At 33.2% G+C, this 26,600-nt stretch overlaps 1 protein-coding gene across 2 annotated transcripts; it reads right to left on the bottom strand.

Annotated features, from left to right (window-relative positions):
• Positions 1 to 1,318: 1,318 nt before the first annotated feature.
• On the bottom strand, positions 1,319 to 25,052 carry Stum (mechanosensory transduction mediator stumble). 2 transcript variants are annotated; one of them, XM_070308284.1, is made up of 9 exons: positions 24,937 to 25,052; positions 17,716 to 17,777; positions 16,900 to 17,294; positions 14,874 to 16,617; positions 3,823 to 4,074; positions 3,091 to 3,307; positions 2,669 to 2,795; positions 2,323 to 2,517; positions 1,319 to 2,029 (listed from the first exon to the last, which is right to left on the bottom strand). In XM_070308284.1, exons 3-9 carry the CDS (start codon positions 17,276 to 17,278, stop codon positions 1,902 to 1,904), a joined length of 3,042 nt encoding a protein of 1,013 aa, XP_070164385.1. In that variant the 5' UTR covers positions 17,279 to 17,294; positions 17,716 to 17,777; positions 24,937 to 25,052; the 3' UTR covers positions 1,319 to 1,901. The 2 variants fall into 2 exon arrangements, with proteins under 2 accessions (XP_070164385.1, XP_070164386.1); XM_070308285.1 differs by lacking the exon at positions 24,937 to 25,052 and having other exon boundaries at positions 17,716 to 18,111.
• Between the last annotated feature and the right edge of the window lie 1,548 nt (positions 25,053 to 26,600).

The raw sequence follows: 26,600 nt of genomic DNA, 5'->3' as shown, positions 1-26,600 counted from the left end.
GGTAGAAATTCAACTTTCAATTTACTGTCCTTTATCACTTTATCTTATCACAACATGTAATATAGTCTTCTGTTATAGTCATTTTATACACAGAAAGAAGCTAGAAGATTTAATTACATGACAGTTGGTTTTATTATTTTAAAATGTGAATAGCTCTCTCTCTCTCTCTCTCTCTCTCTCTCTCTCTCTCTCTCTCTCTCTCGTTCCCTTTCTTATAATATAAAAATTTAAATAAAAATATACTATATACTTATTAAAATAAACATAAAAAGTTATCGTAGCTGTTGATAAAGATTTCTATAATTTAAACAAAATATATTAGATATATTAGTTTAACAAAAAAGATATGTATATATTGGAATATGTATGTAAAGTCTGTATGAAAAGCAATTACGATTATGGATGGGAAAAAGAAGGGAAAATACAAGAATTTCTAAATACAGAAATTACATTAAAAATTGACGTAAGTAATATATTTTCATATTTACAACAATCGCAAATGTAAATATAATAGAGTAGTTGAGTATCTGCATATATGTTGCGCTTGTAAAAATATAAAGCGCGTTTTCTTCAAAACGTGATTAACCTATCAATATCGTTTTACGTCCACGTCTTCGAAAATTGTGATAATCTATCTCCGAAGATTGATTTTAATCTATGTATATAAATCTAATATCTACTCACCGAAGAAACTCTTCGATTCAATATGGTTACCATCGTCGCTAATGATTCGCTTTTCGTAAATCATTCTCATTGATGCAACGAGTACATTTTGAAAGAACGTCTAAGATGCTTTCACTGAAAGCGATTAATCTTCAAGGACGTCTTCGGTTTTTTTATAGGTCATAAACTTTCCGCGCACAAGCGCCATCTTCACAAAAATTGAACTTTTCATCGACAAAAATTTCCATTATGTAGAAAAATATAGAATGTTCGCGAAACCTCTGTTTATTTTATATAGACATCTTAATTTTAATTCTTTTTTAATTTCGCAGGAGAAGGAAATTTCGAACAGAATTATTGAAATCGGCAACTGCGATGAAATTCTTGAATAATTCAAGACTTTTAAACTCTATTAACTTGGTAAAAGAACTCTAATCTCTTCTCTCTTTTACTTTCCTAAAAAAATATTTACCCAAATTAATAATATTATCTAGAAAAAAAATAGCCAATTATTTATTGAATAAAATACAATATTTATTAAAGTCAAAAAATTTACTTTTTATAGAAGATGCCGTAGCTATTTAATTTAATATTTTATGTATATATTATATATATATTATATATATTATATACATACAATATAATAATCCCAACTTCAAAAAAAACTTTATAAATATTCTGCACAAGAATCTCGGTGATATTTTCTTTTGAGGAATTTCTCGTTGAAATTAAGAATTTTAACTTAATACATGTTAAATTGTACGAGAGAAAAAAATCTTTATATGCGAAGTATTTTTAAATTTATAAACTGTATATTTTGTAATAATAATTTTAATTCAAAAAATTTTTTTTCTCGTTGGAAATAGCGAGAATTGAATGATGTAAGGAAAAAGGCAAAAATAACCGATCATCTTAATAATTTGTGGCCTTTTTCGATTTGTGCCTATTTGTCAAAATTATATCATATAGCTTAATATGTTGTTTCAAATTTTTTAATTTTCACCTTTTGTCGTGGCTCAATCGCAGAGAAAAACCTTCATCAACTGAAATATCTCTCTTAATATCCTTTTCGAACGTATATATAACCGTTATTACAAACTGTACCAGCAATATTATTTTTTTACGCGGACGATATTTTTAAATTCATATCAAACGGAGCGCGAAAACTTTCCAAACAAGATATAAAACTTTTTTAGACAATTGGAGAATGATCGTGCTTTTTTTTTATTAAAAATGCATCATCGTGCCCTTTCCATCTCTCGTAAAGCTTGACTCGGTACGCCAGGAGGTAGGGGGCCCGATTCACCTCCTCTGGCTTCAGGATCGTTATTGGCAGCTTCCGATGCCTTGAACCGTTTATATTTTCCTGCAATGTTATATCAGTCTAGAGAATTTGAGAATTGCATTGGAATTGTAAAAAGCACGAAAATCAATCAATAACTTCTTTCTGAAATAATTTGCGATCAATTTCAGATTGTTGTATAATAATCATTAATCTTTTTATATTAAAAATACATCAAAAAGCAGTTCTAGAAAGATTATTATAAACTTAAACAATATTGAGTGGCTATTACAGATAATTCGTAATTAATCTTGAATATTTTGTATATAAATATATATAATTTGGCAATTAGGCAATAATTTTACTAAGACGCTTACTAGCTAAGCGGACCATGGTGACACCCCACCAAATGCTCCAGCCCCATCCGACGAGACAAAACAAAACGGTAAACAATTGACCAACACCCACGACAAGATTGACAATAAATGCACCCAGCCGTGACTTTAGTCCGGCAACGGGGGAGAATCGCGGCTGTCCGGTACATAAATTAAATAGGCCGCTCCAAATAGTTCCTAAAGGGAAAAAAGGATCGATTGTATAAAAAAGAAGGAATTTAATATCGAAGAAAAAAATTACTCGAAAATTTACAAAATTGAAAAGTAATTTCTCAAAAAAATATTTTATTTCTCCGAGAGAACGTAGTATTAGTGCTTAAATTCATACCAGTGCCTGGTAATAAAACATTCCACATTAGGCAAAACCAGGCGAGAGGAATCGGAAGGCATGGAATGGCGCCACGCATAACAGAATTGTACTCCACTAGGACATCTGGTAACTTGGCCTTTGGTTCCTACGATATATTGCACATCAAGTTCTCGTGTTATAAATATAAAGCATGGATGCGTGTCTAGGATATTATAATTAGATTAAACTTCATTGTATTCCATTTCAAAACAATAACTCGAAATCAACAGTTCATCCCTTTTCCCCCCAGTTACAGTTATATATATTAATTTCTTTTATTTAAATTTGATATGCAGTTTTTTTTAGAAATATAAGGATTAATGAAAAGAAATAATTGCTATTATGTTACAAACGAATAATAGCAAGATGGTAATATATTTTGTTCGACAATGCTTCGATACCTCTGACAAGGGTGGCGGCGCTACACTCGTAAGACTGTGCTTGGCACGTGTGTTTTTTGTGCGTTCTTGCGTGTCTGCGCGCTTGCAACTGCAACAGCCGAACACACGACGGCAAATCGCACCGCATCTTCTCTCCGGCGGACAGCAAACGGTAGGCTCGGCAGGAGCGATCCTCGATTTTCTTGTACAACATTTCATCCCTCGTAATCCAGTGCATCTATTGGAGAAAAGTATATCGCACGATGCAATTTTCATCGTAAGATCCGTCAATAAAAAAATTCTTAATAAAATAACACCCAAGCTCAAAAGTCGAAAAGTTTCCAGAAGATTAAAATATTTCTCGATGATTATTAACTAAATCAGGAACATTTAGCGAGAGTGAGATAGAGAATCCTGGAATTTTGAAATCAAATTATATCGGACGATAAATGACGTATCTGAAAACTTAAAATCAATATAATAGCAAAGTAGTGCAGCATAGATAGCAAAGCAAGATAACAAGAAGCTAAGTCTGAAAAATTCTGAAAATAAGCTCATGGTTAAGTAAATAGTAAAAAATTACGGAATGATTAAAAAGTATTCGCCGGAAATATTTTTTTCCTATTCGTATTGCGTCATTTCGTGCCCTCAAATTTTCCATGTTATCAATGCAATAATATACATGTAACAATCTGATAAAATAAGCGCGATTTGATCATGAAATTCTAATCGTTGAACGATATGATCCCTTACTTGCATCGCGACTTCAATTTCGACCAGCAGGACAACGCGTTTGTAGCAGGTGGTGGTGTAAGCGGTGGCGGAGTGTCGTTGATCACCATCGCTCTCTTTTGATTCCTGGTCCATAGAAGATCCTTGGGGTCTCTGCGGCAGGCCAAGCACCTCATGTCGGAGCAGCACTTGGAGTATCGACTCAATGATCTTCCCCAACGTGTCAATAACCTTTCGCTATTTTGTTCCTTCTCGTTGCAGGAGGCCAAGACACTGCGATAAAAACATATCATTGACATCAAGATATGCTGCCAGTATTAAATATTATAATATTTTATATTTTATATAATATAAGATATATATATATATATATATTAGTGTTTATATAATAATAGATTTATATATTTTAATACCTTTCTGTAAAATATCCAACAAAGTCATTTTTTATATTATTATTTAAGAATATACATAATTATTATATTCATAACTCTCTCTCTCTCTCTCTGTGTTGAATAAGATTTCATAAAAATAAGAGAGATCAAAATAAAAAAATCAATAATATATTTTACTTTTAATTCGTTTTATACAATATAAATGTTCAACTATTTAATCTCGAAAGATTATTATCGATTTTGCATTAGCTGCATAGCTATTAGCATTTATATACATCTGTATACATGTATGAGTCATGTGTAAAATGTACAGTCTATGTATATAATATCAGAAAGTATTGATTACATTTAGCTGTAGATGAAAAGGTCTAGATTATTCATGGGACATAATATTTGAATTGAATTAAAAACGTATGCCGAAAAAATAATATAAATTTTATCGAAGTATTAAATCGCACATTACATTATTATAGTGATGAGCTTGACTCGATTTATATGTACTTTTTCGAAAAATGTTTCTCAAAGTTAAATGGATAGACAATAACTGCAAACCACTAAATGCGCATTTAAAAGCGCAGGTATATTTACTGTTGTAAGATATATATTTCGTGACTCAATCATCCGTAGATGAAGCTGCGGCCGACGAAAAACGCAATATCCCTCACATAGCAGGCTTAATGACATCACGAAAACTTTAGAGCCGCGCAGGTCTCATCCCTCTGTCCGCGCATGCAATCGTAGTCCAGAAAAGCCCTTACCTAAACACAATTCCTTCGCAGGATAAAGAACCAATTTCCAGAAACTTGAGAGACGATCGGTGGAGGGCGCGATCGCGAAATTCGAAATTACGATAGACACGCGTCCGATAAATTCGTGAGGGAAGAAGAAAAACCATCGGCGATCGAATAACAACGAGGAAAGTAATCCGAGATCGAAAATCGCAATAATAACGATTCGCGAGAACTAACGAGGGCGAGAACGAGGATCGCGATGACTTATGTCCGTAAGTCAACGACGAGTGGCCATCACTAGCGGCCGGCCTCAGGTGACTTCGGTCAGTGATTGGGGTTGCCGCAGTCGCGGCAAGACGTGGCCGCGAAGGGTGGCAGGCTAGGGTAGAGGTAAAGTCGACTGGTCCCGCGCGATCGGTCACGCGAAGATTTTCAGCCCCCTTCGCACCCTCCAGCCCTCACAGCTAGTTAGCTGGCTGACCACGAAATCGATACGCGCGACACGAAGTTCTTTACCTTAACCGGCCGGTTTTCAAGGCGTTCCCGCCGCGGCCGCGGCCGCGGCCGATTTTCTCTCCCGACGCGTGTGTCACGAGGCGCGTGTCGGCAGGTGACTATACTACGGGGCTTTAAAGTTGCGCTTGTAATTCGTCGTCACCTTAACCCTTAAACGAGAGCAAACACTTTCGCTAATCATAAGAAGGCCGATCACTATCGAATTTTTTACGAGTTTATTTTAAGATTAAAATTATTCCAAGTTTTTTAAATGATAATGATATCTATATTCTAATCATAATGAAGAGTATGTGAAAAATGTATTAAATACATGGTCACCGATTTAACAAAACCTGACCTTGAAGATATAAAGAGGAAAATGCATTCAACGAAAGCTTAATCTTGCGATTATTTTTAATACATCGTGTTAATATAATCAGTAGTTTTTTTTTTTCAAAGTTTGATAACATGAACTGTGTTTATACATACATATAATAATAATTAGATAGTTTTTAATTCTTACTTAGGCTTTAAGTAACTTATTTCATTATTTAATTAATTCTTATCATTCTTTTATCTTATCGTAAGTTGAATGTGTAATAAAATGTCCGATATAATTTTTCATCAATCTGAGAAAATAAAGCTAATCCTTTCGCGAAGAATCTATTACTCCTCGCGACTAATTGTTAGTTTTACAAACCGCAACCGTAAACTGGTAAACTAGCTAATAACATCCTATCGCCAACTCGTTATTATGCGGTGAAAAAATTATGCGACAACGGCGTTCTGCGTATGCTAATAAATTGCGTCGTTCGCCAAGCTCGGCGTGAAGAATTTGTTATACATTTTCACAAGAAAAAAATTTTACTGCATGGAAAAAGTTTTCTATATTGACATAATTACGAGATGTTTCATTGTTCATTCAAAAGGAATGATATACAGATTCTTTAATCTGAATCTATTTTTAATTTCCGTTCTTCAAAAAAGAATAATATGAAAATGGCATTTTTATTACCCGCATTTTCGTTTATCCCAATCATTCAAAAATTTATTCCAAAATAAATTTATCGCATTTATCTAAAAAAAAAAAAAAAAAAGTTCAAATCAATTTGCTTTAAAAAGGATTAACCATAGTGGCATACTAAAGACATGCCATTGGTCGGACGATTACACGGCTGCATCACGATTCACGACTATCTAACTTTTAGATTTAAATCTAGCGCACGTGTAAATCACACAATCTAGTGTTAAAATATTTAATTATATAACTTGTACACACACATACACATACACACACATAGAGAAGTCTCTCTGTCTCTCTTTAATGTTCTCTTCAAAATATTTTTTTAGACCAGAAAAGAATATATACAATTTTTAACTGTGGAATTTAAATATTTAGATCAAATACAAACAAAATTCTCAAATTATTAATAAAATATTAAATATGATACATTACGGATAAGCTCCACAGATAGTTTTTTTATTTTATCACAAAAGTTGATTTTTTTTTCTTAGCACGTTATTAATACGAAGCCTTTATTTAACAATCATATCAGAAATATATAGATCTATAAGTTTAAGAAAAATGGATAAAAATAAAGTAGTGGAAATTAATACGCTCAATTCTATAATATGTGAAAGCATATTTATTTATTTCTTCTTTTTTTTTAATTCTTGCAATTAAATTCTTGCAATTCTTTAATGCAAACGAATACCTATTACAATTTCGTGCTTCTAATTGCTATAGCATGCAAATAAAAATACGTGCAAGCATCGTTTATTTATAGTCCCATATGACGCTATCTACGAATTAAAAATAATTTTTCTATTGATTAATTAATGAATCGACGTGTTTATAATTAAGAACAATATAACACGATAGAAAGGAATGAATTGAAAGGAGTCAAATTGAAATTTAAATATTCAATCCTGTCACATAAGAATGCGCGAAGATTTATCTTTAACATGTATATTAATCGTCTTATGCGATTGTTAAATTTTAAACGCAAATAAAGCCGCTCAACTTGCAAATATAGAGGTGTATGTTGAATTTCCTTATAATTTTCTTCATATCATACAGAAATTAGAAACTGTTCTCATTTTTTATTAACATTGCATATTCATTCTGACATATGTATGTTCTCTTGTTAGTCACGAGGACGCAGAATGCAATTAGCTTAACTTGATAAAGCGGATATTGAAGGAATGGCTATAAAGGAATGAAAAATTCAAAGGAGCTGGATTCAAAGAAGGTGAGTGTATAATGCTATGCAAATTACATTAAAATTCGTTTCGCTCAATCTTTAATAACGTACTTTAGCATTTAATATTTTCGCGTTGCATACCGTAACGTTTTCCGCACGCTATCAAAGATTAGCGCTTCAATTACGTCAAATTGTGGGAAATGGGTTGCTGACTTACATGAAAAACACAAAAGTATTTTAATAAAGTGAAGGATAAACATATGTAATCATAGTAAAATTATTGTATATATAATAGCTGATTCAAGCGCGGTATATAATAAAAAAAAAATATATACTTATATGTATTAATATTTATATGTATACTGCTTTAATGACATTAAAATAGTTAATATGGATAATTATATAAAATTATTGAAAAATGTCTTTCTACGTTTCTTTAAATTATTTGTTAGAAAGCTTTAATGTGTGTGTTAGAATATTACCTCATCGTTAATGTTTTATAATTATAAAAAAATTTCTATAATTATTAAAAGTATATTGTCAGTGATAAATACAGATTAATAATTAAAACAGACATTTTGAAATAATCTTTATTTTTTTTTAATAAAAATTAAGAGATTGACACAATTAAAATATCAAATATTCATTTCTCATTATGCTGTAATTAATAAAAAATTAATTTTTTAAATAAATTTTTGTAAATATCTAAAGGAAAAAGTAAAAAAGTGAGCAAATCAAATAATATATCCCAGCTTAAAAATACAAAATTTAAATTAACATCTAATATTACGATAAATCAATTTAATATTATATTTTTTTGTATGTACATATATCACATTTTATGTGTCACAAACTATCTTTATAAATACCAATATTTGTGTATAAGAAAGTATTTGGGTGTACCCGATTATAACACCGCGTATGACTCAACGGATGCAGATCAACTAATAATAAATCGGATTATCGCGTGATACGAGAACATGTGCTCTCTTTCGTCGCGTTTTTTCGAATCCATTAACGAGTCTCTTGTTTCATAATTTAATATTATCCGAGAGATTTTTTTTACGAGAAATAGAAGTTATTCTTTCGATATATACACATTAAGCTTTGTAAAGCAATCAAAAAGATAACAATTAACGATCGGAAGCTCGCCGGTCATCTCTTAACGAATAGCCTCAGCCAATAAATTGACATAATGAGGGATCGTCGCATAAATGGCATGTGCCGAGAGAGGAAGGCGGGAGAGACGGCGCGACCGAAAATTGACGTAACGTGGCAATATGAAATGACCGGCGAGGCGTCGCGGCGCGGCTCGTCGCGTGCGGCCAAGGTCGATTCGCGCCACCACCCGTATTTCATTCGCTATGCCCGTGTGTTCTCGTTTCTCTTTATAGCTGCTCGACATCCCAAATCTACCTCGCGAGGGCACTTCGTTTAATTCGCCGATTGTTGCTCGCGAAGCAAAAATCCGCGCGCAAGCCCGTTAAAGATCATTAGCTGCGTGTTATCCAATTTGTGAAAGTGCGGATAGGTTTGATCGATATCGATACACAATAGCTGGCGTCAGATGTTTTTTTTTCTTTTTTTTTTTTAATAAATATGAGCTTTCTATAAATTTTTATATCAAATAAAATAGAATATAATAAACATATTAATATACAGTAATATATTCTACATATAAAGAGATATCTCTCTGATATATATTAATGTTTTTAAAATAACACTATTACAATTAGTCTTAAAAAATTTTTATACAGAAATAAAAATTATATATAGGAATAGAAAACATCTTTAAAGATATTTATGAAACAGATAAAATGTCCAGCATTCTGATGTCGAATTTATGCAAAGTTAATAGTAATTGAAAAATATTATTTGATAGAAATATTTCTTTTAATTGCATTAAAATTTTTAGGTAAATAATGTTAATTTCGTCTGATTTTGTTCAGAATTCTGGATTTAAAAAAAACATTTTCTAAAAACTTATGCATCAATGTATCACAGAAGGCAATAGAAATTGCTATAAATATTACTAATAATTTAATAAGGTATTACTGTGAATTACTAGCAAGATTTAGTATCTTACAGCTATCTATTATGCCATTAGTGTGCAAATTTGTAGTCAGCGGCCCGCAATTGAATTACACGAATCACTCTCCGATAACTCGAATCTACCTTCATTTTTTACTACCGCAAATTAATTCCACATTTTTCTAATTTAACTTTCATGAAAGTAATTTTTCTTACATACATAAATTGCAAATACATAATTTTATCATCAATTTGGTAATTAGTTAGTTTCATAATTAATTGGTGGTAGAAGGAATAATCTAATCGATTATTATTTGCAAAAATAACATAGGCATATATTGTACAACATATCATCCACGCTAAAGCTATAAATTTTTTGTCATAGTTATGTCAATCATTTACAAGAGAATTAATATAATCGATTGTAATTTTTAAAGTTATGTAAAAAACACTATAAAACACACACACAAATGTAGCAGAAAAAAATCTTGAAGATAAAAAATGAGGATAAAGTTATTTCAACTAGCTTTATGACGATGAGAGGGGAAGTTCGGATAATATCGGACGCAGATACACGAGAAATCCTTCTATTTTCTTACGTCATCAAGAAGAAATACGGCAAGGAAATCGTTCATAAAAGAAGTAGAACGCCGTTTTTTTTTGTTTTTTTTTGGGGGGGGGGTTTGCTGTATACGATCGCCCATACACACTGCATTTTCCACAGCGCGACATATCTTTGGGGCAAAAAAAAGTTTTAACGTTCCACAAAAGTCAACGAGAGATCGTGGACGAGTTGGTTTGCGTGCGAGATCAATCGCTAGATACAAGGATGCTTTCGTACCTACACATTCTCGACCTTTTTATCAAATAAATTTATTAGACAAAATTATTTTTCTTTTAAAAAGATATTGATTTCTTAAAACTGAAGATGTATTTAATTTTTTTATGTTATATTTTTCATGCATTGTTTTAATAATAGCTTGTAGAGAGAAAAAGAGAGAAAATTATTTTTATATCAAATATAATTATTATATCAGATATATTTCTTTTATTATAACATAGTTTATAGCATGGTTAAAAGATAAATTTATATTTAAAAAATGTATTATTTTAATTATTTTAAATTTCTGTCAAACTCATATTTAAATATCACTCGAATTTTAAAGTAAATAACGCAGAATACATATGTATATTTACATATATATACTAAACATATAATGTATAAAATAATGAAATAACATATTGAGAAATAACAAAATAAAATCACTTATATTGAAGTATGTATAGCGTCGTATATATAGTTAAGAGAATGATTTAAAATGTTTTCAGAGGCTACGTATATAGATGTATTGATTCTTATGCTTCTCTGCTTGCGCTGCGTGATTAAGTACAATAGATCCCAAGTAATTTACAATTTTTGTAGAACTATCCTCTTTATCGAATTAAGATGTTTCTTCCGCGTCGAAGTGACGCATTCCTTGAAAATGTGCACGCAATGATCGTAATGAACATATTTTATTTTTAATAATGGGCATTCTAAATTCTTAATAAATTATATAAAGAGATTAAAAGAAATATAATGAAAAGTTTAATCGTTACGATTAGCCCGTACACTCGAAATTCTTATAGAATGTGTTAATAAAAATTTTTAAAGTCGATATGCGTGTGGTTTTTCGAAAGAATTCCGGAATCTATTTTGCGAGAATAAAGTATGTTCATAATATGTTAGTTAGCGAGAGAACTTATAACACTGTCACGCTATTGCGGTCTTGTGAGTCACTGGAACGTTAACGGTCAGTAATAATATCACATAAAATTACGATGCAAGAGTCTCTCGCGTAGAAAGAATTTTATCTTCGCGCAATTACGGGAATAATAATCGTTCGATGGTGGAAATGCGAATGATTCGACATCAAGACATTGAAGAACTGATCACCGCTGATGTCCTAATTGATCGACGCACGCAGATGTAATGTGCGGATTTAATAAATAATGAATAAGGTGCAACGTACTCTAAGCGGATCCAGTGCAACTTTATTAATTATTCATTAAAATGTAATTTTGAAAATTAAAGGAAGGAAAACTTAAATGAGTCCATTATTTATATGATAGTTAAATTAATTTCATAAATTTTATTTCGATCATAGAATTAATTTAATATACGATAAATAAATTTGAATAATATAAATTATTGATTCAAGAAATGCAAAAAAAATCAATCTTTAAAGATTTAAAATACAATATTTGATTTATCTCTGAACTTTGTATTTTTTGCGAAATATTTTAATAAACCGTTTAAAGACTTTCAAATATCTAAATAAATATATTAACAATATTGTAATCGTACTATGTTCGCGAAGTAATCTTCGTTTTTTAATAAATCTCTATGCACGAAGTTCATCAAATAACGACCCATGTTACGCAAATTTCCAGAAAAAATCGCACAAATATTTACTCGATTATCTCAAAAGTAAACTGTCGTAGAGCAATATTTTTGCAGTTAAAGGATCGAAACTCAGAGCAGTAACCATTATGGCAGTAAGAAAGAATTGGGGGAGAAAGTTTGGGGATTTTAATTTATCATCCCGTTAAGCTAACCTCACGGTGGCTTGTCGATGTAAATTCCAACACGATCGATAGACACACCTCGGCCGCTTCGACCGAAGGTGGAGAGGTTTATAACTAACCGGGGTAAAGGAACTCTTGAATCTTGCGCGAAACTATAGATAAGACGGAGAACTTCTCCGGCGTGCTCGTATCTTGGTTGGCCAAGCGAAAACTTTCCATACGGCTTTTCGCGGGCATCGCTCCTATCCTACGATAATAAAATCGCGTCATGTCAGTTTCTCAACTCTGAACAATTGTCGAATCATTTTTAGAAGGATTTCTCGTGTTTCTCGAGTTTTCTGAGAGATGGGCACACATTGCTCTCTCTCTCTCTCTCTCTCTCTCTCTCTCTCTCTCTCTCTCTCTCTCTCTCTCTCTCTCTCTCTCTCTCTCTCTCTCTTTAAATATATATCTACATTTTCCAAAATAATCCAACTTTTCCAAGTCAGTTCGAAGCAATCTTGAGTCTGCATAATTTATAAAAAAAAGATTCGGCAACGTGAAAATTGCATTATTTATACGATGGAACGAGAATACGATACAAATCTAAACTCTGCTTACAATTAGAGAAAGTTTTACAGGAGAACGGTAAGAAAAGTAATGAAATTCTTTCATTGTCATTCAAGCAAATAACTTATACTGTTTTGCTCGTTGCAGCGCTATATGTTGAGAAATTGTTGTAATACTTAAATAGCGTCTATATAAATAGTACAAAAGTAGAATGCGCTTATCAAAAGCACTCTCATGCGCAGGAAGAACAATCTATATAATTTTCAACTTTCTTTTTTATATTTTTAACATGTGGTGATGGACTTGAATACTTGGAATTTTGCTTCATATCCTCATCTTCCTATCTTAAAAAAAGACTTAATTAATTGCATCAACGTGCAAATGTCCACCGTGCGAAATAAATTACACGATTACGCGCAATAAATTGACCAACAGGCTAATTGCCAAAATTAATTGTCTCGTGAAGAATCTTGGAATATCGCCTAAATCACGCGAACATAATTAAGTTTAGAGTCCGTCTTGAGAAGTACGAGAAAGTACTACGAAACTCGGATCAAACTTGGAAGTATCGTAGAACGATGAATAAATAATTGCGCAATAATGCAATGGCTCGGCGATTTCCTTTGAGATATCTCGCGAAATTACTGCGATAATACATAGTATAACAAATGACGTGATTTACCATGTGCATTCGTCAGTGACTCGATACACAATCGACGTAATAGGGTATACAGATTTGGCCAAAATGTATGAAACATTCTTAGTAAACTGCAATGAGTTAAATTATTCGGCTCTGTGTAGTATCAAAGAACGCAATAAATTTTTATATAGAATTATAGCGATTGTGTGAGTTCAGTCCAAGAATAAGCTGATTCCATAATCTACATGTGTGTGTGTGTGTGAGCTCCATCCTAAACTTTGCATTTAATGTAAGCAAACTATGGATTTATTAATTTTTGCATGAAATTCTTTTTACAAAAAGAATATTGAAATATGATAAAATATTTTTTAAAAATTTGTATCACATAATGTTTAATTTGCGCGAATGTTAAACACAATCGGATTTATTACAATCTAATACAAATATTCCATTTACTTTTGGCCAAAGCGATATGTAATATTGCAAATGAATAGTTGTGAGAGACCAAGTTTTTAAAGTGTTATTATAGTGCGATAAAATATCCGACTAATCATTTCATGTCGTACAACTGCTCTTTAAAACAATCTTAAGTTTACATCAAAAGAGATTTTGGAATCGAAATTTAAAAGTAATTTATACATTTATTTTAAAAAGACCTTTTCTCTATTTCTCTCAAAAGTTTCAAAAATTTCAAAGAAATCAAGTAAAATTAGATATCATGTTAATGTGGTTGCATGCCAGAGTTGGAGAGCTTCGAAAGAGATCTCGGCGGTTATCGCTATTCTTTCTTATATTCTTATTTGGCGCAAGATAATCGTGTCATGAAAGTGATTTATCTAATTGAGAGTGATGTTTTGTTGTCGTGTCGTGGCAAAATTTCATCTTCCAATCTATTCAAAATGCCTGATATGTCAGACATATTTCGGAGCAAATAACTTTAATTCATTATCTACCATGGGCGATAACAATATGATTTAACAAAATTATGCGTGTAAAATTTAATCAGCGTGTCATGCGATTTATAAGACAGAAAGATTTATAAATTTAATAAACACGAGTCTTCTTTTTTATCAAAGTACAGCTCTTCATAGAAACCGTAGATCGTTCTATATTGTATTAATGTATCATCGGTTGACAACGTATAATTATTGTATAACAAATTAACGTCATTAATCATCTTTACGCATTAGATTTATATTTCTCACCTGCACGTTATCATTCTTTGTGACATTGATTATACTTAATTACGATTTAAATAGGACATACATCGATGCTATAAAAACAAAAAGAAAAAAAAAGAAACAAGTATAGAACAAATGCGGTTAAAAAGAGAGAAAGAATATAGATTTGTAATAAACTATGATACTTCTCAAGATATATAATTAAAAAATACTTTCAAGTACATTTATTCGCGCGTGTGATATTATATATAATATAATTAAGTAAAATAAAACTGACTCACGTTGGCTCTCCGTTCTGCTCGATGTGGACGATATTGCCGCTGAGCGTCTCGATCTCCTGAGAACGCTTCACCATGTGCACGCCCGTCTTTTCCCTCGGCGAGGACACCCCTCTGACCGTGTTCACACTCACTCCTGTGTCCGTCGATCTCACGCTCTCGATGGAGCCCGTGGATGCGCCGGCCGACGACTTTAGGGACGCGTCGCTACCATGGTTCTCGTTCCTCGTTCGTACCACAGCACCATTATTTACACTCGCGTTCACTGCACCGACCGCAGAATTCACGTTGTTAGTCTTGCTGTTCATCGTCATCGTGTTGTTTACCGTTGTTGCATTATTCATCGCTGTCTCCGTTTTTTCGACCGTCCTAGCAATCTTTGAATCGTTCTCCATCACGGTTGGCATCTTATCGTTCGGAATCTCGCTACTGGTTGCTATCTTGCTGCTCGCAGAGCCGCTCTTCACCTCCATCGTTTCCGATTTTTCAGAAGTCTTCCCGTCGCTTTGTTTAGAACCGCGGACATTTTGACTATTTCTATCAGAACACTGGTTGGCAGAAGATTGATTGGAACGCTGATGAGCCGAATCTTCACCGTTAATCCTGGTGCCAACCTTCGTAGATTGGCCAATGCTGTCGCTCTTCGTATGCCCTATGGTGCTGCTCTCCGCACCGACGAAAAAATCTTTATTATCGCTCCCAGGATTCGCCTTGACTGATTGATTTTCGACGGATCTCTGGTGGATCGATGCTGTATTTTGCGTCGAAACGGACACCGGCGTTTCCCCCTTAGACGCGGGAGAGATAGATCTAGATCGTCCTTCAGACGATTCCTTCTGCTGATTCGGCTCCACGAGAAGCGTGTTCGCGTCGATGTGTAACGGCTGCACTGCCGTAGTCGTCGTCGTATTCACCAGACGTTCACTAGACGTGCCGGTCGTTTGCGAGGTTTGCTTCAACAGATTTACGAGATCCATTTCGTCCATATTACCCGAAGAATTCCCATCTGCCTCGCTTTCTTTCGAATTCGATTCGGGAGATTGACCATTCTGAAGAGATTGGCTCGCAGTCCGCTTGTCAGTTCTGCCTTCCGGAACCTTGCCAGTTCTCTCCACTTTTACGAATCTTTCCGAGCTCTGCTCGGGCATCGAAATGAATCTGCTGGTATTTGACGAGCCATTCGTCTTCAAAGGAATCTTCGATGGCGAAAGAAGGCGCTCCTTGCTAGAGTTTTTATTCTGATTGTCTCTTCGAGTAGTAGCGACATTGTTCTTCTGCGGCGACATCCTTGATGTCTTCGTGACTGATTGTCGCGAAGAGTTTCTACTGTTTATGTTCGATTGAGAGGTTGCCTTTTCCGGTTTCGTCGGGGTACCTTGGATCGGCGAGAGTCGCGTCGACGGTTTCGTTGTTGCTTGTCGGCGCGTCGTTGTCGAGTTGCTGCTGAGATTACTGGTGGAATTGGAAATAAAACGGATCTTGTGTATGGACTCGGCAAAATTTGTACGACTCTTAAAGTCGGATTTATTCAGGTGCGTTCTAGAGTCGTTTAGTCGTGTTTTCGAGTCGGCCGCGTTTAATCGACTTTGCGAATTCGAGACGTTCAATCGTGTCTTTGAATCAACTCGGCGACCGATCTTAGGCGATGGCGAACGTTCGTTGGCTTTCGTCAAGGAGGTAGATCGTTGACGATAAGTGGGCTGTGGTATAAGGCTTTTTCTGGGACTGTTTTGTTGCGATAGCGAAACTGCAAAAGATAAACGTGATTTGACAATAACAAGATCAGATCACTAATTCTAAATAAAATGCATAAAATTTGTCGAGGCAGCTCTCATTAATAAATTTTAATATTTAAATATTACACTATCTTAACACCTTTATAATATTTTTTTTAGATGTTTCTGTTGTGTCAAAAATATTTCATCAAGGTAGCTTCAAAAACATTTTTATATTTTGAATCCTCAAGATATTTATAAAATTTTTAAAGCTTGCTATATAAGACTTTTAGTTGATAAATTGTTTAACTTACCTCTTCGTTCGACTCTGCGTCGACGGCCGTCCCCGGCGACTTCCGGCGACTGCGGTCTCGACATTGAGTGAGGAGGTGGTCCCTTGAAACCACGTCCACGGAAGGGCGAGACTCTTCCTGTGGATAAGTTGGGTGACGCATTGTCGGGGTCTGGACTTGCCGGCCTGGATTCGGCAAGTATCACGAAACTGGAACGACGATGTGCCCTGCCGTAGGACGTCGACGACGGAGCGATCTTGTAGGGCTCGGGCGCGCGGGGCGGCGGCGGTGCTGTCGTGGGAGTCGTCGGCGATAGATAAGCGGTATCGGGGACAGCCAACACTCGAAAGGACGGCGGGCCATGCCGCGCGACGTGGCCGTCATGATCGGTCCGCCTCATTCTTACGAGGCCCTATCTTTTTATTGGAAAATCATGACATAAATGCAATTGAGCTATCAAGATTGCTTGTACCAATTCCCAAATTTATGTAAAGAATTAGAATAAGAAGATAGGAAATCTACGCAATCTAAAATTGACATAGTGACTAAAAAAAGAGAAAATATCCTTTTTTTTATCCGTTTCTTTTTTTTATTCTATAATACAAAAATAACTGCAACTCATTGTTAGATGATATGTCTATTGGATAATTTGGTACGGATTCAGTTTTACATCTAGTTTCTCTATGTTTAATATTAAAAATTAAAGAAATATATCAATAATTTTCCTAAAGATATGTTATTTGTTTCTTATTTGATTGTATTATTTCTAAATAACAATTTTATTTCGATTATTTTTTCTTTTCTAATTTTTTCTTATTTAAGCTTAAGTGTTTGTACCTGGTGCCCTTCATGCAGATCGCTGAAGTGAGAGGAACGCCAAAATCTACCGTTACTCTCACCTACAAAAAGTAGAAATCTTTACTGGGAGAGATCTACGGAGAGAGAGTGTAGAATCATTTTGAGGATAAAAGGAGAAATTTTTATTTCCATGATAGTTAAGATAATACGAGATTGCGGTTCCGCGCAATGGTGCATGCGGATGGAAAACGCATTTGCAGAAATAGAAAGAATCGCCCAACCATTTTAAGCGATCGATAACTCGCGTACGATAGCTACGTTGACAAAAATTTAAATCACATATTTCACATTTTCTCTATATCTATTTGTTCTGCCCATCGAGATAAAAATGAAATGTCCATCAATCATTATTTCAATATCAGTTATCTTTGCATTATTATAATATATGATTTATCGACAAACTATGTCAATGCAAAATTCGAAAAATGGATGAATATGGCACTTAGATGTTCTATTTTATTACCGTTATATTGATAGTAATTCTTCGCACAACTTACTATTCGAAAAGTTTATCAGACTTTTAATTGTAGGCAAGATATTAATAGATGCTTTTCTTCCCTCTTTACGGATAAAAGAAGACCCGACTAAATGCGGCCAATAATTAACGAACGCGCGTGTAATTATTCGTTCTGTGCGGCTTAACACGCGTCCCGACGATGAGAGTATCCACAACGGATATGTGAAACACACGTTATTCACGCTCTCATAGACGATCTGTCTGAGCGAATTCTATCGCGCTTATCGGGACGCTGCTGAAATACATTCTCGATACGGTCGATGCATCGCACAACGTTACATCTTTACAATAAAGAAGAAAAAGTAGAAGTTCAATGCGCCAACGTACTTTCCAAATCCAACAAAGCCGAAATACAGACTATTTTCAATCGCCATCGAAATGCTCGAATAAAATTCGATTGACACGTCGCGTGATAACGATGACCAGTTGATAATTTTTTTTCGCGACTAAAATTTGTTATTTTCGTCCCGATATCGCCATTGACTAAACTAAATTAATTGATCGTGCTGAAAAATTTATAATGCTATGAAAAATCGTACAATCACACATTTCAAAACTTAAAATTTTTACTTGAACAAGAGAATGTTGTAGAAAGAAGAAAAAGAGACATGTACTTTTCTTAAATTATTTAAAATATATAAAATATTATGAAAATTATAGAAGAAATGAATACATAAAAAAGTACTTAAACAACGAAATACATTTTACCCGATCGCGATAAATATTTTGCAATTAAGATTTAGATCGGGACAAATGTGGGAAATGTTCGTAGCGTAATTTACCGAGCAGCTGCTTGTTACAAGAGCAATCGAGTGATTTATAAATGTCATTCGCGACAAATCAATGTACAAGCAAGTACGAGCATGAATACATCGTAAATTGTAAAATCGCGAGATGGACTCAAGGCACGCGTGCACAAAGCGGTGTCTCCTGTGCGATTAATTCCTTTAAATTAAAAATAAGAAACATGCATAAGTATATATAGCAAATCGGTGAGTATGAAATATGCAACTAATCTTCTTATTTAACCTTATGTGTAATTTATAAATCTTATTCATTTAATTATTGGTAAAACATTTTCCACTTTTTCGTTATTTTATTTAAAACTCAACTCAAAAATATTTAATATATTTCCTAACGGATTTTTGCGCGCGTGTAGAAATTAATTAGTCGTTGATTTACATCGGTATGAATTTTGCGATTCGACAATAAGTTCGTGTGATTTCTATAATTCTTCCGCATCCGCTTATATGTACGATGCGCCATGCACTTTACGTAATTACCATCGTATATCAATAATTGCATTGTGAATAATTGCATTGTGAAGAAGATATAGAGTATACAGAGTCCGAACACGGATCTTTGAATATATACTTTCACTCGATACGACAGCTTCTAAATTATCTCATTAAATAAAATTGATCATTATCATTATAAACTTCATTGTTATTGAAACTTGAAGTTTCCATTATTATTTGGCTACACTGCATTTAATGAATAGAAACTTAATAATTTGAAGAACGCGAAGAAAAATATAGAGATCTGTTTATAATCATATTCATTTTTATCACCATCAATTAAACATAGTGCTTTATTATTTTTATCATCATTTTGCCGGCATATATTATAATCATTATAAATATAAAGTATAAAACTATTAAAGTATAAAACACATTATCTTTTGCGTGTCATTTAATACAATACATGCGGTTACGTAAGATAGAAATTGATTTTATCGCATTATCGATTTTATTGTAAAATAAAACTTACGTTTTAATTGCATCTCACTTTTTTGTTTAATATATTAAGCGTTCAGTGTGACAGACTTTTTTAGCCTTTAGACTTTTTTAATACCTAATGTAATTTTAATATCTCAATACCTAATACACTATTAAAGTCTTGAAAATTTGTCGATAGTATTTTATATAGCGCTTTATATAATTTAGGACTTTCCGGATGATATCTATCTTTTGTAATATGCATATTTACGATATTTGCTTATTTCTTATGTCGCTTATCACATACAACGTGTGTTAGACTTTCAGTCATTGTCTGAATAGAGTACCTTTAATATGTACTAAAATGTAGAAACAATTTATAGAGTCATTGTCTGAATATCGCACTTCTACATAACCCGCAGTTTTGACCTTTAGTTATTGTTTGAATACGGTAATCGATCACGAGCCCGACGCTTAAATTTAAATATTAAGAACATCGCGCATATGCAGACGTGATTGCCGCTACGGTCTCAAATATAAATTACGAAAGCATGTAAAATAAATTATACTGAATATTCGCTAATCAATAATGATGGCAAATGCGATAAAATTTCCGATTATACCATAGTTATTTGAAAATATTAGATGAAATTAAATTTGATTATCAAGATGAATCAAGATCTCAAACGTTTCAAATAACTTTATAATCAATTAATAAAAAAATTCAATTTTTTCAAATAATTTAGATATTTTATAACATTTGAATAGATTGTTTTTTATCTAAAACTTACTCAAAACTTTTATTCTTTAAAACTTTCTTTCCAAATTTTCCTGTTAAATATTCAAAGAATCTTAAATAGCGCCATTTTTATAAATCTCGCACAAACCATTTAAAAATTACAAAAATATCAATCATGCATTCGAGTTCTTTTTATTCGATTCGACAAAACAATATTACGATATTCTAAATATTCTCCACAATTTGCCTCCAATACAGACATTTAAAGAACTTTTCGTCTCACGTCCTAGTGACCGATAAAGCGCGAATAATTTGCCACGATGAAACCGCGTTGCGATTGCCGTTGATTCACTACGCGAAGTCGAGAAAGAAGTGCGCTAAGTTGCATCCTTAATTAACATCTATTATATAATATCTAATTAAGTCGTACGTCAATCGCGTTGTCTCGCTTTCCACACACAACAGCCGCGAATTTGCCGCGGCTTCTTCCTCCGCGGCGCGTAGCGCAATAATGCGTCCTAATTGCGCATATCGCGTGTATCGCGTAGCAAATCATAAATCTCGTCTCGCGCCTTGAAGGAGAGCGGAAAACGTAGATCGCGGTATATATCTCGGGGTCAACAACCCGCTTTTACACCTGCATTTAGCGGCCGGGCGGCGGAACATTTGCATAACCGTTGATTCTTTTGAAACGCTTTGATTGCTTTGGTCGCCGATTCCGATACGAAAACACCGGTGTTTTTAACCGTCGTGTACTGACCTTGAAAAAATTCTCTAGATTAAAAAAAAATTAATTTTTATCATTAGAAAAGATAATCGTTCTTGGATCTCTTCGGAAAAATCAAGTCTTGTCTTTTTTCATCATTAAAATGTATTTATTTTTTAAAGAATTTTTAAATTTTATTGGGAACACGAGTTGATTTAATAATAAAATTTTTCATTACATTATTTTTGGAAGGATAATAATTATATGAATTTTAATTCGAGATTTACAGAGAAAGATTATATAATTATGTATCATATTTTTGCAATTTTCTGTAATCTAATACTCGATATATTTTCTATTGCATTAATGTTTATATTTTCAGAGAACTCTTCTTTGAATAAAGCTAAAGTATTTTCTAAAAATTCGAAAATTCTTCTCTTTCAATTTTATAATAACACATTGAAAGTCCATATTTTATTTCTGCAAGAAGCTTTAGAGACTCGATGTGTATCTCTTCGTAAAAAAAAATACCAATTCTAAGTGCTCTTAATCGTAAGTAAATTCGTAATATCGTAATGTCATAATGTCGTAACGGCAATGCACGTAACTTTTCGAAAGTATGATAACGAAACTTCCAGTGATCGGAAAACTCTTCCTGATACGGCATACAGCGGTTCACGCATCGTTTGTATTGGGAAACGATACGTCTGCTATGCAACAATTAATACAGGACTGTACCAACCATTTTGTGCGAAATAATCGAGTATTACGCGAATATTACACCGTCTGAAACTTCCTCGCTCTATAAATTCAGACGTACCGGTTTTCGACCGCGTCTACTACAAAAGCGATTTCTCACGTAGAAGCCTCAATAATATATGTGTACGTGTACGTGTGTATTAAATAACTGAGAAATCTCTTTGGAAACTCAAGTTTCGCAAATCCATGTCTATGAGTTTCGAAAGTATCGCTCATCGTTTATAAATCCGTACATCCAGGCAATTACAAGCGCTATGATCTGGCAAGCGTATTAAATAGTAGAAATTAAAAAAGATACAAGAAAGCTCGCGCTAAGAATATACATAATGATATTTTTTCTCAGTTTTATATCAATAAAATAAATTTATATTCCAAACCTGAGACCTTAACTTTGAATTCCGTTTTGCAGCAGATTCTTTTTATTTTAAAAGTTGGATGGCATGAAATAAAATATATTCTTTTTCTCTTGTATATATTCAAATATATCTACGCAAGTATATATGGGGAGGTATAATGTTATACATAAATCTATTTTTTTAATTATATATTGTATCAGATAACATTATATCACATATATATATATTTCAATCTTACAGTATAAAAGAATAGATCTTACATTCTATTAATATAAAACTGAATTTAAGTATTACATTTTTTCTGTAAATGTATCAAGGCCCAAAAAAATATTGAAACTTTAAATATATTTTCCTCCTATTTTAAAAATACATAAAAAAAAAAAAAATAAGAACATAGCTCATAAAATTCCATTTAGTTCATGCTTCGATTGTACCGCGACGAAAGAAATTGAGTTTCGCTTGAAGAAACTGGCGCGAATTAGAATGCATTGTAATGTGCAACATAAAAAATGCCTTTTCATACTGCTGTGTCTGAATGTACAATACTTCTCGCGCTCTAATCCAAAGATCATAAAATATAAATTTTCACGCGCATGGACAGGCGCATCGAACTTGTCGCGTGCAAGTCAGTATCACGACTTCTACACTGCAAAGATGATTGTTGAAGAATATTCAAGGCCGCATGTTCATCGATAAACGCAGCCTTACAATGCAATTTTAAAATATGCCCCATAATCTCGACTCGTTAATTTATATTTTGATTTCTCAGACTATAAACTTTCACGATTTCAGAAACGAAATTTATTTTTGCCATTGCGAATTGCTTGTTACATTCATGATGCTTAATTATTATATATTTAGCATTAATTATTATGTAAATATTCCATAAATTTTTTGCTATAAAAACATCTTTTTATTCTATGTTATTTACTATTTACGGAACTTTGTTTCGTTAGAATTAAGCTATGCCTTAAATTGTATTGCAACAAGTAAACAGAGGTTCTGGACAACGTAGCTAGTGCGAAAAATTAATCGTCCTCGTTAAAGTATAAAATAACCCCAGCATTTTGAAGGGATCGATACTTAAGAAGATTTTTCGTTCGCACGAGACGCCGCCTCTTATATCGATTTGATTCAAATTCAAGTACATAGACCGCGCGAGCGAGAGAGTAATCAGACATGTGTAAAACTTTTCCCGCCTGAATGAACGAAATGATTCATGCGATTTTTTAATCTGATTCACTGAGTTCTTAACGATATAATTGTTCCGTCTCTGGGAAATTGTACCGATCTCGATCGTACAAGACCAATTAATTCGGTGATTAGGCTTTATCGAATGTCAATGATTACACGTATTTACATACAATGTACTATCAAAATTAGAGCAGTACGTCATTTAATCGTTTAGAAAAACGCGAATAAACAAATTATCAAAGCAATCGAATCAAAAAAATCATTAATACATAATTTTAAATGCCAACTTATATCCTAATATGTGAAGTATTTAATAAATAATGTTATAAATTATTTCTCTGTAATTTGAATGTCAATAAACTAACACATCTAGCAATGTGTTTATAATTAAATAACTATGATTGAAACCTTGTCAGTTTAATAATTAAATGATATTAATCATATAAGTTATAAAACAAAATAAAATTTATTAAAAATCCATAAAAAGCATATCATAAATATGTATATGCACATATACAGAAGAACGTTATATCATTGCACAAGTAAAATTTTATCTCGTATTGAGGCAGTATGTAATTAAAAGGAAAACACTATTTGTTTTTTTATCAATTTACACGCAAGTGTTTCCGTGTCTTGCGATCGCTATTAATTAACATATACCATGAAATATATCATTATTCGCGAGTCACGAATATTCTTTTTATTTCAATTTAAATTGTATTTTATTTATTTAAATAAAACGTAAAAATCTGCGAGTTTATAATATTAGAAATCTTAAAACATTTGAAAAATCGTTTCCTCTCCATTGGAAGTCATCAAGCACGCATCACGAGCGATCGATCGACAAAGTCGTTCTCCAGAAGAGTATGTTTAAGAGCACCTTACGACAATGGCATTGACATACGAGTTTCCTCAAAATTATTATTCTAACATTTTCTGACACAAATATCGGAGAATATTCAGCTCCAAATCTATAACTGTTTATTGGCCAGATCTTTTTCGAAATAAATAGAAAAATAAGCCGAATGACAATTCACTCGGTTTTTTTTTTTTTTTTTTTTTCTTTTTCGTTGCAAGAAGCAGCGACAGGGATTGAGTTGTCACTCGACTTACTAACTTTACGAAGATGATCGTCGCGATTCACCATTGTCTTATCTATCTCGTAAGTGGACGGAGATGTGATATCGACACCATTTACGGCGGCAACTTACCCCCCCGAGCGAAACACGCATGCACGAGGGCTGCGGAGCCCGAGGGAAGCGCGCGCGGGCGCAGATCGCGTCCTCGGCCGTCGTCGTCTCTCTCGACCTCCTCGATCCCGGCTTTGCGCGTCCTTACGCGAACACGAACGCGTTCTCACTGACGCGAGGTCGCTTGCCGCGACTTATAGCGCCCGACCGTCCGCGGGATAGCCGCCGAAGGTAGTCACTCGGAGAAGCGCGGGCGCGTTGACCACGAGCATTTTCTTCGCTGCAAATGTAAAAAAATCGCATTTACCGAACACCTTGACTCGTCCGTTTTTCTGCGGGAAATCAAAGAACGAGTAAAAAGCGAAAACACGCAGCCTTTCATCTCTCGCGAAATTATAAATCGACTGTTATTTAGAGAAAATGTATTGTATTTACGGAAAATTATCTCTTTTTCGTAAATTTTAGAATCTCAGTATTTAATATCCTAATAATAAAATTTGAAATTAAAATTGTGCTAGAATCGTTATAAATAATATTCATATTACATTAATTTCTTTCTTTGCCATCAAAACTTAATTTATGAATTTCTCTCGATATATATATTACTATCAGTAATAAATGTCATTGACAAAAATAAAATTTTTCCAAATTTTATAAGGACGCTTTATTTTTTCGACAACTCTCTGCAATACTTTGTAGCCAACACTATAAATCATGAATAATTATAATCTGTAAATATTTTTTCAAACCTCTACCGAGATATTATATATTAAACACAATTTTATGTAATATTAATAATGTTGTAAAATAATAATAGTCATAAATAATGATTTTTTTTCTAAAGAAAAAAGATTCCAAGGATTATATATAATTTGCTTTTATTTACTTCATGTACTTATGGATATATTTTGTAAAAATGAAACAAGAATGTGGGAATTTTACAGAAAAATAATACTTTTTGCGGAATCGTTCCTATAATTCTAATAATTTATCATATCGAGCACAATCGGTCTCGATCGTAAACCGTTCACGAGAGAGAAAAACCTATACGAAAGTAGTATCCAATTTCTAGAATTTGTAATCGATAACAATTCTAACTTTTCTTCTTGAAAAAAAAAAAAAAAAAAAAAAAAAACGTTTTGGCAATTAGCAAATAAAATATCGAAATTTAACATTTTCTAGGCAAAATTCTGGATAACATTTCAAATTTTATCAAAAGATTTTACGATTCATAAGTCAATTTTGAAGTAAAAAAATTATTGCTAATTTTCGCTAACATTATATGTATATCTTCGAATCTCTATCTGTTACATTTAATCACCGAACACTTTTCCAAATGTCTTATGTATTCTAGAACTCTATTGAAAAGATCTACAATAGCTTTATATAGCTTTATCGATTATATCCAAATTATCTTATTTTTAGAAAAAAATCAAGAGAGAGTCCGCGAGTTTCGCACGCAACACCTACGTCCACCCACGTGTTCTCCACCCTTCCATCCTCATCCTTCCCAGAGCTGCGCAGACCTTGTCAAAAATACGACCAACGCGGAATACGCAGTCTAGAGTACATAAGCCGTCGCATCTATGTATAATCGAACCTCTCAGGCGAGGCTGTTCATTCATTTATTAAGCAGCTAGCTCCGAATTATTGGAACATTAGCTTGATTGGACAAAACTGGGCAC

Source organism: Polyergus mexicanus, unplaced genomic scaffold, assembly GCF_030449975.1.
Source record: "Polyergus mexicanus isolate NDT 795.1 unplaced genomic scaffold, iyPolMexi1.0 SCAF_15, whole genome shotgun sequence".
NCBI classification, from domain to species: Eukaryota; Metazoa; Arthropoda; class Insecta; order Hymenoptera; family Formicidae; genus Polyergus; species Polyergus mexicanus.
This window is presented reverse-complemented; position numbering and strand designations above follow the sequence as displayed.